Source organism: Ammospiza nelsoni, chromosome 2 (genome assembly GCF_027579445.1).
Source record: "Ammospiza nelsoni isolate bAmmNel1 chromosome 2, bAmmNel1.pri, whole genome shotgun sequence".
NCBI lineage: Eukaryota > Metazoa > Chordata > Aves > Passeriformes > Passerellidae > Ammospiza > Ammospiza nelsoni.
Window position 1 is genome coordinate 9799536 of NC_080634.1, and position 16193 is coordinate 9815728.

Consider the following 16193-nt stretch of genomic DNA (forward strand, 5'->3'; position numbering starts at 1 on the left):
GACCACTAGTGAGACCAGTGTTTCCCAGGCATTTTAAAACCTGCTTCTGAGAGATACAGACTATCACAGTTGATTTAGATCATCAGTTCAAAACAACTGGAATTGGGAATGAAGTTTTGCACCATCAGAATAAACTGTTTATTCTCAGATTTGAAGCATGGTTATTTATATACTCCTGAGCAATTACACAGACAATTTGACAAATAGCTAAATTATTTTTTTTATAAAGAGTCATGTTTTCAAACATCTTAATTTCTTTAGAAGTTGGGTTTTTTTTCTCATTTAATCCAATTGCAACTGGAGATGCTTAGAGTCCATCTGGGACCTTTATAATTAGGGCTTTAACAGCCTGAAATTATTTTCCAATTACTACGCAACACACCACTCAGTGTAGCAATACTGCTCACATTTGTCACCAGAAATCACTGGCCTCACTTTCCTCTTTGCTTTCTCATGGGTCACCAAAAAAAATTAAACAAGGTAAGGTGGAAAAACAGATAAGGATTTCTGAAAAACTATGGATCCACTGTCACTGATTCTGGCATTCACCAGGAGCAAATTACAGAAACAAAATGCATACAGAAAACCAGTTTGTTCCACTTTGTTGTCACTGAACTAGACACTTTTGAAAGCTGAATCAACAACAGACACATTTAAAAATCTGCTGTATTTGTTGAAACGGTACCTACTGTAATTGTCTTGCAATTTAGGGATGAAGCCAAAATGAAATTATTGAAAAAAACAAAGACAGATGTGCAAAGAACATTGTTAGCTATAGAAACAGGAAATTTATATTGAAATTTATAAGAGAAATAGCTCAGAGAACTGCTCAGAAGTATTTATGCATATGAGAAGAAAGAAAAAGGGAAAATCTTGAGGGCTTTATATTTCATTGTAGATGTTAAAACGCTTAAAATACAGGAGCTCAGTTTGTCTTTAACCTCAAAAAAACCACCCTCAATTTCAAAAATGAGGAATCATTTTGACTTTCTTCCCTAATTTATAAAATTTTGATATGATAATTTTCTCATCCATCCATTCATTCAGACTATACCTGGGCAAATTTCTTTGCTGGTATTAAAAAAAACCAGAAAAACACAATAACTTTTGTTTAAGAGATTCCAAGCTCATCTTCCATGATTAAGGATGGTTTGGAAATGTCCACTTTTTGGACAGTGAAGATATGCTCACATATTGTGCTATATAAACAAAAAATTATAGAATAGAAAGCATACAATGCTAATTATCAGAGGCATTTGCAGACGCTGGAGAAAAAGAAGAGATACAGTCACTAAAAAATATCTAACAGAAATGCAATCTAACCAAAGTCACTGTAGGCTCATCATCTATTACTTCTGCTGCTTATGAGAACTAGAAGCAGACATGATTTAAAACAACAGAAGTAGCACAAAAGCAAGAAGAAATCACAGAAACACAATGTATTTACTGTGGACTACACCACAATACATAGTTAAAGAGCAAGCAAAGAGATAAATCCGTCCTGACATCAAAAAGGCTTCTCCTGAAAAAAAAAAAAAATATTTTGCTTATTACATTCATACCCATCTGTCACTATAATAAGCAAAACAGCTATGTGACTTTTATATTTTTTCTAATTGCCAGAAAATGAATGTTTAAAAAGTATATATATATATATATATATATATATATACATATATATACACACAAGCATTCATATCAATCCTACATAGAAGTGTTTTTTCTAGATTATGTATTTTTCCATTGGTATATTCAACTGATGGAAAATGTCAGTAATGGCGGGGGGGGGGAAAAAGAGGCACTATTCATGTCTACTGCTAAAATTAAAACTGTGCAAAAATAAATCAGGACTCATAGTGCCAGAAAGACTTGTTGGGTTGTGGAGACCTGGGCTCTAATTCCTGTTCCCAGAGCTAGTTCCATGTTGAGGATTTTTTAATGAAATAATGTTTCAGCATGAAAACAAGAAAGAGTTCCAGAAAATTAGGACCAAACACTGCTCTTTTAGGTTGAAAGGAGCCAAACTAATTAAAAACCCTTTTGCAGGAGAGAGTCCCTTCCCCTGCTCACTAAAATTTTCTCCTTGCTTGTTCCAGACTAAATTAATCTTTCTTGAACACACGGGGCCTGTTCCAGATTTCAACTCTGCTTTACACTTCTGCTAGTCTGGCTTTTTGTTTCCTCAAGAGGAAGGTTTCTCTCCAAGACTTAACAGACACGAACCGAGGAGCCAGCAAAGCCCACCATGCTCTGCTTGTAATTCACCTTGCCAGTGCAACAGAGCAACTTTACTGCCAAGTTCATTCCCTCTTGGTATCAGCACATCATTCTGACGGCTACTATCACCATTACAGTCCTAAAACATCTTTACTGTCTCCAATAAATTCACTGAATACCCATGTGCTCACAACACCTACAGATCACTTTTCTTCCCTCCACAGGAATCCATTACCTGGACAATTCACCCAGGCTGGGCACCCACAGCTGCCTCTGGAAGAAGATTTGTAGTGCCAAAAGAGCAGCAATGTGGGAAATAAATCTTGGACACAATGCCAAAGAACAAACTCTTGGTAGCAGGGATGGATTCCAGCATTGTGCAGCAATTGAAAACTGGGAGTGAACGTGAATGTGGCTCTCACCTTCCTCTCGGTAAGTCTGCGTCATCTTTCTTCCACCGCACTGTGGGAGTGGGATCCCCCTGCACCTGGCACCGGAAATCCACGGCCTCCTCCTCCAGCACCACTTGGTTAATCGGTCGCCTGAGAAACGTGGGCCGCTCTTGAAAGAGACATTAAAATTCCACAGTGAGTCACAGGGCTGAAATGAACACTTTTTGACTTTTCAGCATCTCGCTGCTTACCCATCCATCACACAGAAAGGAGGCTGAGCTCCACAAATTCAGACAAGTGGAACTGATGATGTGCATAAAGAGCCAGCGAGAGGGCTGCCAGGCTGGAGAGGCAGGGGCTGTCCCATCCCATCCTCCAGCAAGAAGAGGATGGGAAGGAGGACCAGAGGGCAGCCTGTGCCAGGACTGACCAGCTACCTTCCAGACAGTGGAGAGCCCTCTGAGGCCGTGCCCTTCCCTGGAAAAGCTGCTGTGCTCCTGCTGCAGCAATGTATGAGCCAGCTAGCCCTTGGCAGAGATCAATATCTTGATACTTGTGTGGAAAATTTAAACTCCGCGTTACGCACCTCAGGCAATTGTGAACTGTCCTGCACGATCCTGAAGAGATTCCCTGATCCCCATCGCCAACTTCACCATGGAAAACCAAATTAAGGTCTGAATAATAACTTCTGTTTACCCTTGTTATGTTAGGCTGCACGGCTACAAACAGTATTAATCACCATAATGTTGCACAGGCCTGCTCTAAAATCCAGATGCAGAGCCACAATCTGATCTCAGTTATACTGCTACAAAGTCCAAGCACCGGTAATTTCATTTGAAAGGATGTCACTGGGGTTAGTTTCCAAGTTGCCTTTGGAAGGCACAAATTTTGTTCTGTCCTCTCAGCCACACCACACTTTTATTGTCATCAATTATTTATGCTAGTCAAACCATTATAAGGCTGAGTTTATATGAAACAGTATTTTCACTCAAGACAGGGATTTATCATAAGGACATGTAAAACTGGTTACACACGATGTTTCATATTTCACTCTCAGCAAGTTAAGGGATATGATGTCACTTAAAAAATTACTCAGAATACACACAGATGCAAGCAATACCAGATTCTGACTCAGGTAATTTTTCTTGATAACTACAGTGCTAATTTTGCAGGTTTGTTATGCACAATCATTATATGCAAATATTTTTTAAAAAAAGTTAAAAAAACATTATTAAGTTTGAAAAATCAAGCAGGCCACATTTACTGAGAGACTTAAAGCTTTCTGCATGTCTTTTGATCACTTCCTTTCTGTTTATGATGCCTTATGGGACTGGTAGCAATTATATGATCATATACTATTTTTTCCCCAAACATCTCCAGATTGTTGGTATTCACTTAATGAGCAGGTGTTTAATATTTTGTTTTAGTGCTACTGTTTAGAGGATGGCCTCCTGTCTTTCTACTCAAAATGCACTTCAAAGACAGAATTATTAATTTCCTCATGGCCTCTATTACACCTATCTTCATGCTTTATAATCACCTCACTTATTATTATAGCTCCTCTCTGGGCTATGATAGAGATCTCAGAAAACAAGGTTAGAACTATCTGCTAAATTTTGGTGTTCAACCTGAGCCACAAAACTGACAATTTTATTTTTTTTTTAGGGGATGGGTTGGATGGAAATGAAGTTTTAATTTTGTGTGTTTAAAGCTCAGCTTCCTTTAATTCAACTGCTGACAAAAAGTGTTCATCACTTTTACAAATCGGAATATCAGTGAGAAAATGAGGAACACAAAACCACCTGTTAGTAATTATGTAAATGAGTGACAGCATCACACAGGAATTCCTTATTAGCAGGGAAACCTACTGGCAGGGGAAAACATATTTTGTCAGCAGAAGAATAGACATGCTCAAGAATCTATAGCACCTTTCCAGATGATAGAGATAAAAGCATGGCTAACGGGCAAAGATTCTTCTCCCCAAGCCATGGCTTTTGTCCTATTCCTATTCCTGCCCAGGATCTTCAGATTGCAGCAGTGTTTGGGCAAGTAAATTCATTTCTAGCCTCTCTGCTTATATTGAAATCTTTATAATTTCCCAGTTTAAGTCAGTGTACAAGTCATATCCAGTTCTTTGTAATTTCCTATTTCAAGTCTGCATACAAGCCCTAGCCAGCTGCTGACAGTTTCCTTAGTCATTTTATCTTTTTTTTTTTTTTTTTTTACCCCAGAGATATCACTTTTCACACCTGGAACCCGGCAAATTCTCAAGTCCAATTCCTATTCCAACTATCCATGCCTCTCCCTTTTTGTACATCACAGCAAATGGTCTCTTCTCCACTGAGTGTTTGGTCTGCACTTGAACTGGAGCTCCTTTTACCCAGGTCACACAAATACAGACCATCCACAAATCTAAGAAAAATCAGCTGAAGTACCCAAGGACCCTTCCAGAAGAGTGATAGCAGCAGGAACACAGTGTAGATACAGGAAAATGCTGCCCAGATCTGCATTCATGGGTTCTCTGGTGTATGAATTGATGACTCTATTACATTTTCTTTTTCTTTTCAGCAGGTGCATGTTTAGCTAAATTTACTGAAAATCCTCTGGACAAGCCAAAAAAAGAGTACATCTCTGGCACAGTGTAGCTATTTCCCAACATATTTTAGGTACTTGATATTCAGTATGAGGCACATGCACTTCTCAGGACAAAAAGCTTCCTCCATTCCTCTCATTGCTGCCCATTTCACTCCAATTATCCCCTTTGCCTCCAAACTGCAAGAACTTCAACATTCTTAGAGAAGAGTGAATTATTTTGTCAATTTAATTTTGTCAACCAAAATTGGTTTTCTAGTTAGGCATGGAAAATTTTGGATAAAGCCATTTTAATTTGATAATCTTATTACAACTGGACAAAGCAAAAAACACCCCATTTTAATCCCAATGCTAAACAACGTACTTGGCCTATCTGTAACTTTCTGAATCTGGATGGGAGTATTTTAATGACACTTTCTGCAAATTTGCAACAGCATGGTTTTTACAACTTCTCTCCTAAGAAGAGCTTAGACCAACTCCTGCTCTCAGCTCATACACAATACTCTTCATTTTGGCATTTGTTTTTCAAGACATGATGCTTTAAATTTCTCTAAACTAAGAAATTCAGATCTATATCAGCTTTCTGATTGGTGATTTAGAGGACCTGGTTAATTCCCATTGAATTTAAATAACTCTGTGTCTGTACACTGGCTTGGTCTGCATACAAAAATCATTTTAGACCAGGTTTACAAAAGCTGCATGTAAACATCTTAGAAATTAGAATGTGCATACTTATGAAATTGCTACTTGTGGCTGTAAATTCTCCTGTACAGGAAGGAGATGAGAAAATAAATTCCTGTCTCATTTTGAGGAGAACGTAAATGGCCCTGAGGTCATTAGATAAATCACTGGATTCCACAACAAGGCAATTTGTGAGAATACACACATATTTGTTTCATATCAGCTTCTAAAACGGTATATTTTCAAAAACATTTAAGAAGTTGCCAGAAAATTAATAGCTACGTAAGGACAGAGCCCAGTTAGCAAGGACATGTAAATACCAACAACTGCTGTTTCCATTTCTGCATCATGTCTGCATTTTGCACAGCGGGAATCAGGAAAGAACAAGTTATCTACTATGTTGCTTCCTGTATTTGTATCACTCAGAAAGCCCCTTGAATATGTCCAATAGCTAATTATACAGCTATAAAGTGATCAGAGTGAATGCCATTGCCAATGCAATTAACATTCTTTATGTGAGATTAACTGGATTTGAGTCACCTGCATAACTTGCTTACAATGTTAATCTCTCAGGAGACAGAGCACTGCTTGCCCAAGCATGCTAAATAAAGAAGGTTTCTTTGCACAGCCAGGTCAAATTTAGTTTCAGAGCTAGTCTTGGGGGTGAAAAAAAAATCATATTTTTTTCCTCTGAAATGGTTTGCCCATAAATAAAGCCTTGTGGTATAATTAAATATTGTTACTCTGTCAACAGCATCCAGAGCACAATATATTTGAGAAACAACAAGAAAGGGTGATAAATTAAAATCATAGGCATATATAAAAATTTTAATATAGCTATTTTATAAGCTTTCACTGAGTAAATAAAGTACCCACTTCCCAGACTTTCTCTGATGAATATTAAAAATCTTTGAGGAGAACTATAAAATAGGTCATGGTTATATGTCATGTCAACCAGTCATGCTATTACTAGGGTGACCTTTATAACTTCAGAATAAGCTTTGCTTGCAGTTATAAAAGGGGATTGTTAATGCAATCTGGACACACACCTACAATCTGTTGCAGAGCTTGAGGGATGTGCTGCAAGGAAACCCACAGATCTGAGCCAGAAACAGCAAAATTATTTTCTTACTCTGGGTGCTGACACAAGTTAACCTCAGAACTCAATTTTTCCCATATTTAACAATTGGTCTGAGTATCACAGTCTATTAGAGAGACTCAGATGACCTTCAGATGTATTATTGCCCTTTTCCTGTTCCTCAAAAAGTTAGACAGCCATATATGGGGCCTCAATCTAATTAAAATGATCCTAACTACCTTAATATATTTTCTCTGCTGAGGCAACTGCTAGAGTGAAGGATTTGATGGTCTTCATAATGTAGAGCCTCAATCTGATTTAGAATTGCTCTTGTTTTCTCTCTCTTTGCTGAATAGAAGGCAACATTTTCTTAAAATGTTTTTGTGCTCTAAAAAGAACATTAAAACACAAATTAAAAGGCTTTGGAGAAGGATTTAATAGCAAATAGTTACATTTAAAATCTGTTTGCACTTTAGCATTCTGATTCAAAAGGGAAAAAAAGGGAAACATTAGATGGTTGGAAGTAAGTTTCACTTCAGAATGCTGTCAATAGCATAGATATTTCATTAAATGCAATGTGATCTGGATGAAGTAAAGCTCTCTGCCAAAAAAAGAACAAGTGGAAGAAGTCAGGATATTATGACCTCACTAAATTTACCTATGCTGCCCAAATAAATGAAAAGAAAACTGCAAAAGAAGGTGGTTTTATATCTATAGGCATTATTCTATCTACATTATTCCCTTTTTCATTTGAGAAATAGGCACTTGTGTAGACATCACAAACTCCTACACTCTAAGCAGCACCCAAGGCATGATGAGCTTGCACAGTAAAGGCATGGAACACCAATAAGAGGCAAATGCAGTAAAATTAATGTTTTCAGTTGCTAGTGGTTTTCTTCTTTTATATATATCTACAATCATATTAATTACAGTTTTTACTGACTGTTACATACACACTTTGGGGACCAAATCAGAGACTTTTTTCAGAGCTGTATTGTTATTCTATAACAACTTCTTGGTATCTGTGGATAACAAATAATCTAAAGCTAAAATGGCTTTTTGCAAACTGCCACAGGTAGACTGCAAGTGGAAAATACAGGGATTTAAAGAAAATCAGGAGGAGATTTGATCTGAAGGACAAAATACCCACTGCTGATTTCTCTGTCTTGACCTATGAATGTATATCTGGTTTTGGAAGATTTTTCCATGTGCCTGAAAAAGCTTTCCAGGATACAATGGGTCAAGACTCTGCTAAGGTCTTCCATATAGGCAGAGGTCAAAAAAGTAAAACGGGGCACGGTGTCTTCATTAAAGGGATTTTGGGGATTTTTTTCTTCTAACACCATGTCATCATAGTCATTCTTTTTCTAAAACTAGGGTTTCTCTTTCAGCCTGACAATATCTACAGAACATCAAACACAAATACTTCCTCAAGCATCAGACAAGAATACCTCTTCATCCCACAGGACCTTATTAGCTGAAAAAAGGTTCAGATACCAAAGATAAAATCAAAGATTCATCCAAAACAATCTTTAATATGTCCAAATTGACACATCTTTTAAAGATATTTTTTTACTCTTCTTACTTATGCTTTATATTCTTTTGAGGCTCTTCTAAATAGATCTTTTTCCACTGCTTGATGCCAGCCTCTTGAAGTTGATAGACTAAGGCTTTCATTGATTTCACTGAGCTTGAGAATCAATATACAAGATATACCTTTGTACATTCTCTTCAAACATTGCCATTTTAAGTGCAAAGGGAAATAAAAGAACATGAAACAGTTAACTTGAACACTTACCTCAGAATGGTGAAGTAGCATGACAAAATGATAAAGGTTATCATAAAGAGTAATTCCTTCTTTATTTGATTTCTGGCTCCATATTATGCATTTACAAACAAAGCTTTCATACAAATTGGAATTAAACTGTTTCTGTTTTGCATCTTGCTTTAATTCTGTTCAGCCAAGGGCTACGAGCCCAAACACAAGCAATGCAACCTAATTTGTATCACTACACTTCGGAAATTGGCCTCCAGAATAGTGTGCACACCATAATCAAGTCCCACGCTGCCTCTTTTTGTGATTATTAGGACTGAGGTTATTAACTTCCTTTAAAGTGCAACTTAAGACTGTGACAGACCCTGTCTTTCTGCTTTGCTCCAAGATTACAACTTGGAGCCTCATAAAGGCAAAAACTAGCAGTAATGCTTGAAAAAGAAGACAAACAAAATGTAGGGCATCTTGGTCAGTATTCAAAACACAGTTTTGGATAGCACTGCTTTTATGATCCTTATGGTATTTTACTATGAAAACTTGCCAATTTTCTGCTAATAGAAGAATCAAGACTTGGGAACAAAACTAATGCAATCTGCAGAGACACTACCAGTTTACTGTTAAGAGTGCCTGAATGTTGAAAACAATGTTTCCTATGCAGATAAACTTAGGGGAAAAAAGTGAAAGTTCTACATGTATTATTCATAACTATCTGTCAGTAAAGGTTATTGAATGGGTACCTAGCCAAGTGGACATATTCTGCACATGGGAAAAATTTATTTTCTCCCCCTACTGCTTCCCAAGGTTCTCATGACCCATTTTATTTTACTGTCTTTAAACTCAAGAAAAGTGTAATCTTTCAGTCTAGGCTTCCATGCTGTTCCTCTTGGGCCACCAGTTCCCACCACACTGACTCAGTTTTTCCAGAGGCAATGCCTCAAGCTAAATTTACTGTACAGGGAGCCAGAGATCTGTCACAAGTCACATGCAGAAGTTAACTTCAGGTATTACAGAAAAACTTACAAAGCCCAAAGTAACAAGTAGATGGTTTCTGGAAAGAGAGAGCTAGTATGAACAGCTCCTTTTCCTACATAATATGTTTACTAAGGCTCCCTTCACACTGTGGAAAGGGTTTGGAGGGTTGTTATTTGGGAAAGGAATGAAGACATAATTAATATACATTCCTTTCCAGAATCAGCACCAGCTATAGGCTTGCCAGTCCCCTATTAAAATTCTCCAAGTCATTCAGTCAAGATCTCCTTGTTTTTATTGTCCATTTTCAAATATCTTCAAAGCAGTTAAAGTTTGGCACATGAACTGCATATAAGTGTTTCTAGTATATTTTTCATCAACATTTGCAGTATTCCCATGTTCCTCAGACCTGTGAGTCATATTAGAGGAAGGCTGTGGACCTAACATACAATCCTGGTGGTTTTGCCTGTGTTCAGTGAAGCCAATTTAAACATGCAGAGCCAGTCTGATGTTTCCCAGAGTCGTTGGATTTATTGGATTTATTGAGTGCTTGGAGTCGTTGGACTGTCCAGTAGATACATTGCTTCCTGGAAACATCATGGATAATGCTCTCCAGTCTCTGTGCACATCCCTGCTCACACATGGGCTGCTGCCTGGAGCCCAGGAATGGAATGTAACTGCTGGATAGCATGGGCAAGTCCCCTCCTTTGGTATGGAGAGGACCAGGACTAGCTTGGACATGATGTTACACAAGCCCAGTGGACCAGCACAGAGTTTCGGGGCCAGGAGGTGCCCAGGAAATGGGCACGGGGCAGCCAAAGCACCTTGTGAGACAGCAGGCCATAACCTGAGCACCTCCTGCATGCCATCCTTGCACAGCAGAAAGGAAGGTGGGGAGCTGTCTGGGAATACCCAGAGAGAAGGAAAAATGTAGACAGGAAGATACTGCAGTAGGGAATTTCAAATACAATTTTCCTCAGGTAGTCTAACGCAATTAAGAAGGATTAAAATATCTAATTTCATTTATTGCTGATTTTGTTTGGTATTCACCAAATAGTTTTAGATTGTATTTTTGCAAGTTGATTGCTATGATTATACCCTGTAAAAAAAATCAGAATATTGTAATTGGTTATGTATTATTTTACATATCAAGACGAACCTAATATGCTTCATAGCTCTGCAGGATATGAAATTACATGCACATTTCAGTTTTCATTCCTACAGTTCAGTGCTTTTTAACAAATTATTTTCTTAAGGATTTCTTAAGGCTTTGTAGTTTAGGACTGCAATCTGCTTGCTATCCACAGGGAGTATTACCAGAGATTAGCAGTACTTAAACTGATGAAGGAGATATGTCATGTCTCTTTTGCATCTGTATAAAGCTACAACTCTAACAGATTGGCTGCAAAGGGCATAATAATTTGACAGGGATCCTTTCTCTGGGGTGTTTTTTGGCAAGGTATAATAGTTCTGCCTTTAAAAGCCACATGTTGCCATGAATCCACAACAAACCAGTTGGGGTAGAAACCTTTTCACTTCAGAAAAGCTGGAAAGCTGCATATTCTCATAAATTTGTGGATCTTTCTAGCAAAAATCTTTCTATGCCTTTTGTGAATCACATAATATATATATATTCTTTTCAAGTGGATAAAAAAATGTTGAATTGCACATACATGCAAACTCAGAGGTGGCAATATCAGTGACTGGGTTTTCCAGTGCACCATCTTAGACAGAAGGTGAAAAACCTCTCGAGCATCTGCTTCACAAAGGACCTCAGGATTTCTATTAAACATCTCTCTGGGGTTACAAAAGGTCTTGTTTGGAATTCCAGTACTGTATCAAAGAGGTGCAGCAGGATGGAACATTAACATTATTTCTCTCTCTTTTGTCAGCACAGACATGTTTTCCTTAGCAGCGAGGGTTTTTTCCTTATTGATTTTCCTTTGTTTGCTTAGAACCTCTTGACTAATTCCTACAAACCCATGACTGTAGGATGTACCTCAGCATGATTTTGTGGCTTTGCTTCTTATCCAGTTGTTAGCAGGATGGATCCAGCTCTAGGTTGGGTTATTAGTCTGTTCTTGCTCTGGACCCTAACTATGGTCCAAGAGCTCCTAACAACCAACTTCTTGCCTTGCCCATCAGGTCTAAAAGCTCTTTCACACAGGAAGCTTATTCATTTTTAATTCATACAGCAGCACCAAAAATCTAAATGCTGTCCTGGCTTACAGAAGGAAAAGCTGTTTCAGGTCGTCTTAAAAATGAATGCTAATAGTTACTGCTATATATTCAAAAATTTGGTTTTGGAATTGTCTCTAATGATGTTTTACTGATCAAGTGTGGGGTTTTTTTGTGCTTTCCTACAAAGGTTTGATTTCACAACCCCTCAGGAAGATGGAATTATTTAAATAGGCAATCCTGGTCTAAATCTCTGGTAAGCAGGCATTGTCAACTGTATTAGAAGTAGCTTAATTACATTTGGCCACTTTGTGAGGGAGAGCACTGTCCTGCAATAACATCTCTGGTTATGCACACCACTGTGGACCTCCAATCACACTGAAACTATGTGCTTAGAAGGAAAATCTTGAGCCACCACAGCTCCATCATTATAAACTGCAGCTTTTAAAACCTGGTCTCCTTCTGAAGCTGTGAAGTGCATCTTGAGCAGTACTGGTGTGTTTAGTTAACCTTGCTTTGTCTTGTGTTTTGAGGAGCCACCCAGGGTAATTCAGCCAACACGTTTGCAGGGCAAAAGCAATGAAAGCAGCAATGTCCTTACCAAAGACAGTCAGCTCTGCAGGGTCGCTGTCACGCTCCCCCACCATGTTGGTTCCCACACACGTGTACATCCCTGCATCACTTTTTCTGGTGTTGGAGATCATCAGCTTCCCACCACGGATCTGTTTCAAATCAAGGAATAGAACTTCAGGTTAAACGAAATACAGGTAGCTTCAGGTAAACAAAATACATCAGAAAAAGTGCTACCTTCTTGGGAGCCAAGTTCGACAACCAAGACATTCTAAACTTTTGTTTGTAAATATATGTATAGTTTTAAAATTATATACTTATATATTTAAATATCTTGAAGCTGTTCTATGTTTATCCCACTGACTAATTTCAATTTGCAACAAATTTCAACTGTGTTTGATCTTGTTCCTTTGGCTTTCATTAGATTCTTTACATTTCAAAGATTACATTTCTTGCTGTCTCTTGGCAGCACAGAGTACTTTTATTTCTTGCATGGTAATATGTAAAGCACTCTTGACATCTCTCTGAAAAACCAAGGCAATCTGACTTAGTTTTATTCAGATAATTTTATTTTACTGGTGTCTGAGCAGTTTCCTTGATCACTAACAAAGGCACATTTTCTTTTTGTTGAGGCAAATGGACTGAATCTGGCCCAAACTGGGAATTCACCTAACAGTTCATATTTTCTTGGCTATAAAGGGTGCTTACAGAGAGAAAGAGCAGGATAGATGAAAGAAATAAAATAAAAATTGTGGCTTGTGAAGTCACAGTGTCAAAGTGTCAAAGGTTAGACAATGGGATTCTTCAAAATAAGCTAGGGATTTAACTGAAGAAACTTGAGAGTCAGGAGATGACAGCCAGCTCTCTGCCACTCTTTGCTCTTCTACTCTTGAGTAGACCCTAGCACAGAGAGCCTGGTTCACAAACAGCAACAGCTCAGATTCTTTGGCTTGGAATAATTCCTTAGGGATCCAGAGCCACTAAAAAGCTTCCTGATAGTACTTCCATGTTGAATAAGGTCAGCACTGAATCATTCCATACAACATAAAACTTTATTGAAGAAATATTAATGGTGAAAAGCTAAGCATTTAAAAATTAGGAATGAAACATGTTCTCAACCCCTTAATTTATCTGATTTGATTGCATGGGCCATGATTTATGTCTAATCACTTGATAAGTTCAATATTTCTGCTGGATCCTTTTTCATACAGTACAAGAAATGAACGGCCACAGAACTCAACCAGTGTTACTCATTTGCTCAACATTTATTCCTTTTCAGGAACCGTAATTCTTTAGAGTATGACTTCAACCTACATTTAGACACATCCAAATTACTGCAATAACTATAAAATCACTGGTATAATTTTAAGATGTTGGGTTTTCTCCCAGAGATTATTTGTGCCCTGTCCCAGACATCTTTTATGAAAAATCCTTTCCTTAGGATTTTTTCTCCTGAGAAGCTGAGAGGCTTCAGGAACAAAATGTAAACAATGGTTATCTGCTACTGTAGAATGCAACAGGTGGATCTGTGATTGGTCTTACGTGGTTGTTTCTAATTAATGGCCAATCACAGTGAACTGGCTCAGACTCTGAGACAGAAGCTTTTGTTATCATTCTTTCTTTTTCTATTCTTAGCTAGCCTTCTGATGAAACCATTCTTCTATTCTTTTAGTATAGTTTTACTGTAATATATATCATAAAATAAGAAATCAAGCCTTCTGAAACATGGAATCAGATCCTCGTCTCTTCTCTCATCCAAAGACCCCTGCGAACACAGTCACAGTGCACCTCATAGACTTGACTGAATTTACTTATAAACACCTCTCTGATATTCTCCGTTTGGAGAAATGAGATGTAGAAAAGGTAAAACCAAACTGGTCAAAGACATGCACTAAGTCCTTCATCTAACTGAGCACCTTCTATGGCTGAATCTCCAGCTCTAACAGACCTCCATCACACTGGATTTACAAACCAAGCCTCAAAGAAGCTCAAGCTGGAGAGCCAGACTAGGAACAGCAAACAGCCTGCCCCCCTCATTTGGGCAAGTTCAGAGAGGCAAACTGCTGAGAACAACGACCAATTTCCATGGGCAAGGCTGTAAGGCCGTCTAAGTTCTGCTGCACCCAGCTGTGAGCCCTAAGCCCACAGATGAGGAGCCCCCCGAGCTGTACTCACACTGATGCGCTCCTCCCTGTCGTCAATGCGGACTTTGTCCTTCTTCCAGTAGATGGTGGGCTCGGGGTGCCCCCGGGGCGGCTGGCACTCCAGGATCGCAGGCTCCCCCGCTGCCACCACCACATCCGTCGGGTTCTGCCGGAAGTCATCCCGCAGCACTGCAGCAATAAAGGAAGGAAAAGGGGGGAAAAAATAATTAACAAAAGTGATGGCATTGTAAGTGGAGGAAAAAGAATGTAGAAACACATAGTATTAAACAAACAAGTCTCAACCATTATTACTGGATGACTTTGCTTCTTCTTATATTGACTGTAAAAGATCTCAAAAATGAAGCTGGGAAGATATGCCTTTTTGTCCATTGGAGTCAGACTTCGCACACAGGAAATTTGCCTTTTGTTTTCCTTTTTTTTTCCTTCCAGATAAGAACACTGCTCTGTATTTAAGTTACAAAGATGTGTAGCACCCATTACTCCTCTTAAGTTTGACAGGATCACTTTCCATCATTAGAAAAGCAGTTCTGTAGGTTGGGAGTTGAGTACTTTTCACGACAGAAAACAACCTGCTGAATATCTGCCTTCTGTGGGTCTCCGATTCCAGCACAAGGTAACAAAGGGACAGAATTAATACTGAACTGCAGAGTTACACCTTGGCCAAGGGCATTGCCATTATTACTGTTACTATTGTATTTCTGGCACATGGATGCTAAAATGGTCACCAGTTCTGAAAGGTGTCAAGAGAAATAAAACTGATAGTAATACACTTCCAGCATATTTATTTCTTCCTTCTATATTTTTAGTTCTAATATTTCTGCCACCTTGACCAGCCCTATCCTACTACATTGAAAAGAAAGAGCATTTAAATCACCAAGCTGTTTGAGAACTAAATTAGGCTACACAGACTGGCTTCTTATGTAAATCAAGCTTCTGTAAAGGATTAGGTCCAACTAGCTGGCTTCAGTGTGTTAGAATGACATCCACTTCATCCTTATTCTTCCGTGTGTGTCCTAGTCTCTAGGTTAATTGACATTCTTATAAACATAAAACTGAAAATAGCTCTAGATGAGCTACTGAAATAGAATTTAGGGCATTGCCCCTCCTTGAATTTCAGCTAAGCATGGCTTTCATTACAGCTTTAAAACAGTTCTCGCCCTTAATGGAACCAGGGCCCTCTGAGAAATTAGAAAACACTGTATCGTAGTGAAGGGGCAAGTCAGGAAGAGTTCAGCAGAAATTGCTCAGTCTCATTTCATAAGCAGAGATAATTTACTGCTTTCAATGTTAATAAAACGTGCCCCATTTTAACACTTGGAACTGAATATTTTTCTCTTCTGTAATAAGCCAGAAGAAAAATATGATTAATACATAGAAGAATTGGTCTCTGAATAGTCTGAGGTGAGTGGGCTGTATGTATCTGGCACTCGAAATGACACGGAGGTAACTTTTTATTGTTCTCCATTTTGGGATACATAGGTAGATCCCAGAGGAAGGAGGGAATTAATTGGAAGTTAATTCCTTTTCTAACACACACACACAAAGAGTGACTATTTAGGTCTCGCTCTTGAAGCATA

The 16193-nt window shown here is 38.4% G+C and overlaps 1 protein-coding gene across 1 annotated transcript in view; it reads right to left on the bottom strand.

Moving 5' to 3' along the window:
- Window positions 1-16193, bottom strand: part of ROBO2 (roundabout guidance receptor 2) — a 433355-nt gene that overhangs the window by 130342 nt on the left and 286820 nt on the right. Inside the window, exons 3-5 of the mRNA XM_059493583.1 lie at window positions 14627-14784; window positions 12483-12603; window positions 2640-2778 (exon numbers count right to left, since the gene is read on the bottom strand). Of these exons, the coding sequence (XP_059349566.1) occupies window positions 2640-2778; window positions 12483-12603; window positions 14627-14784 (418 nt within the window). The remainder of the gene's footprint in view (window positions 1-2639; window positions 2779-12482; window positions 12604-14626; window positions 14785-16193) is intronic.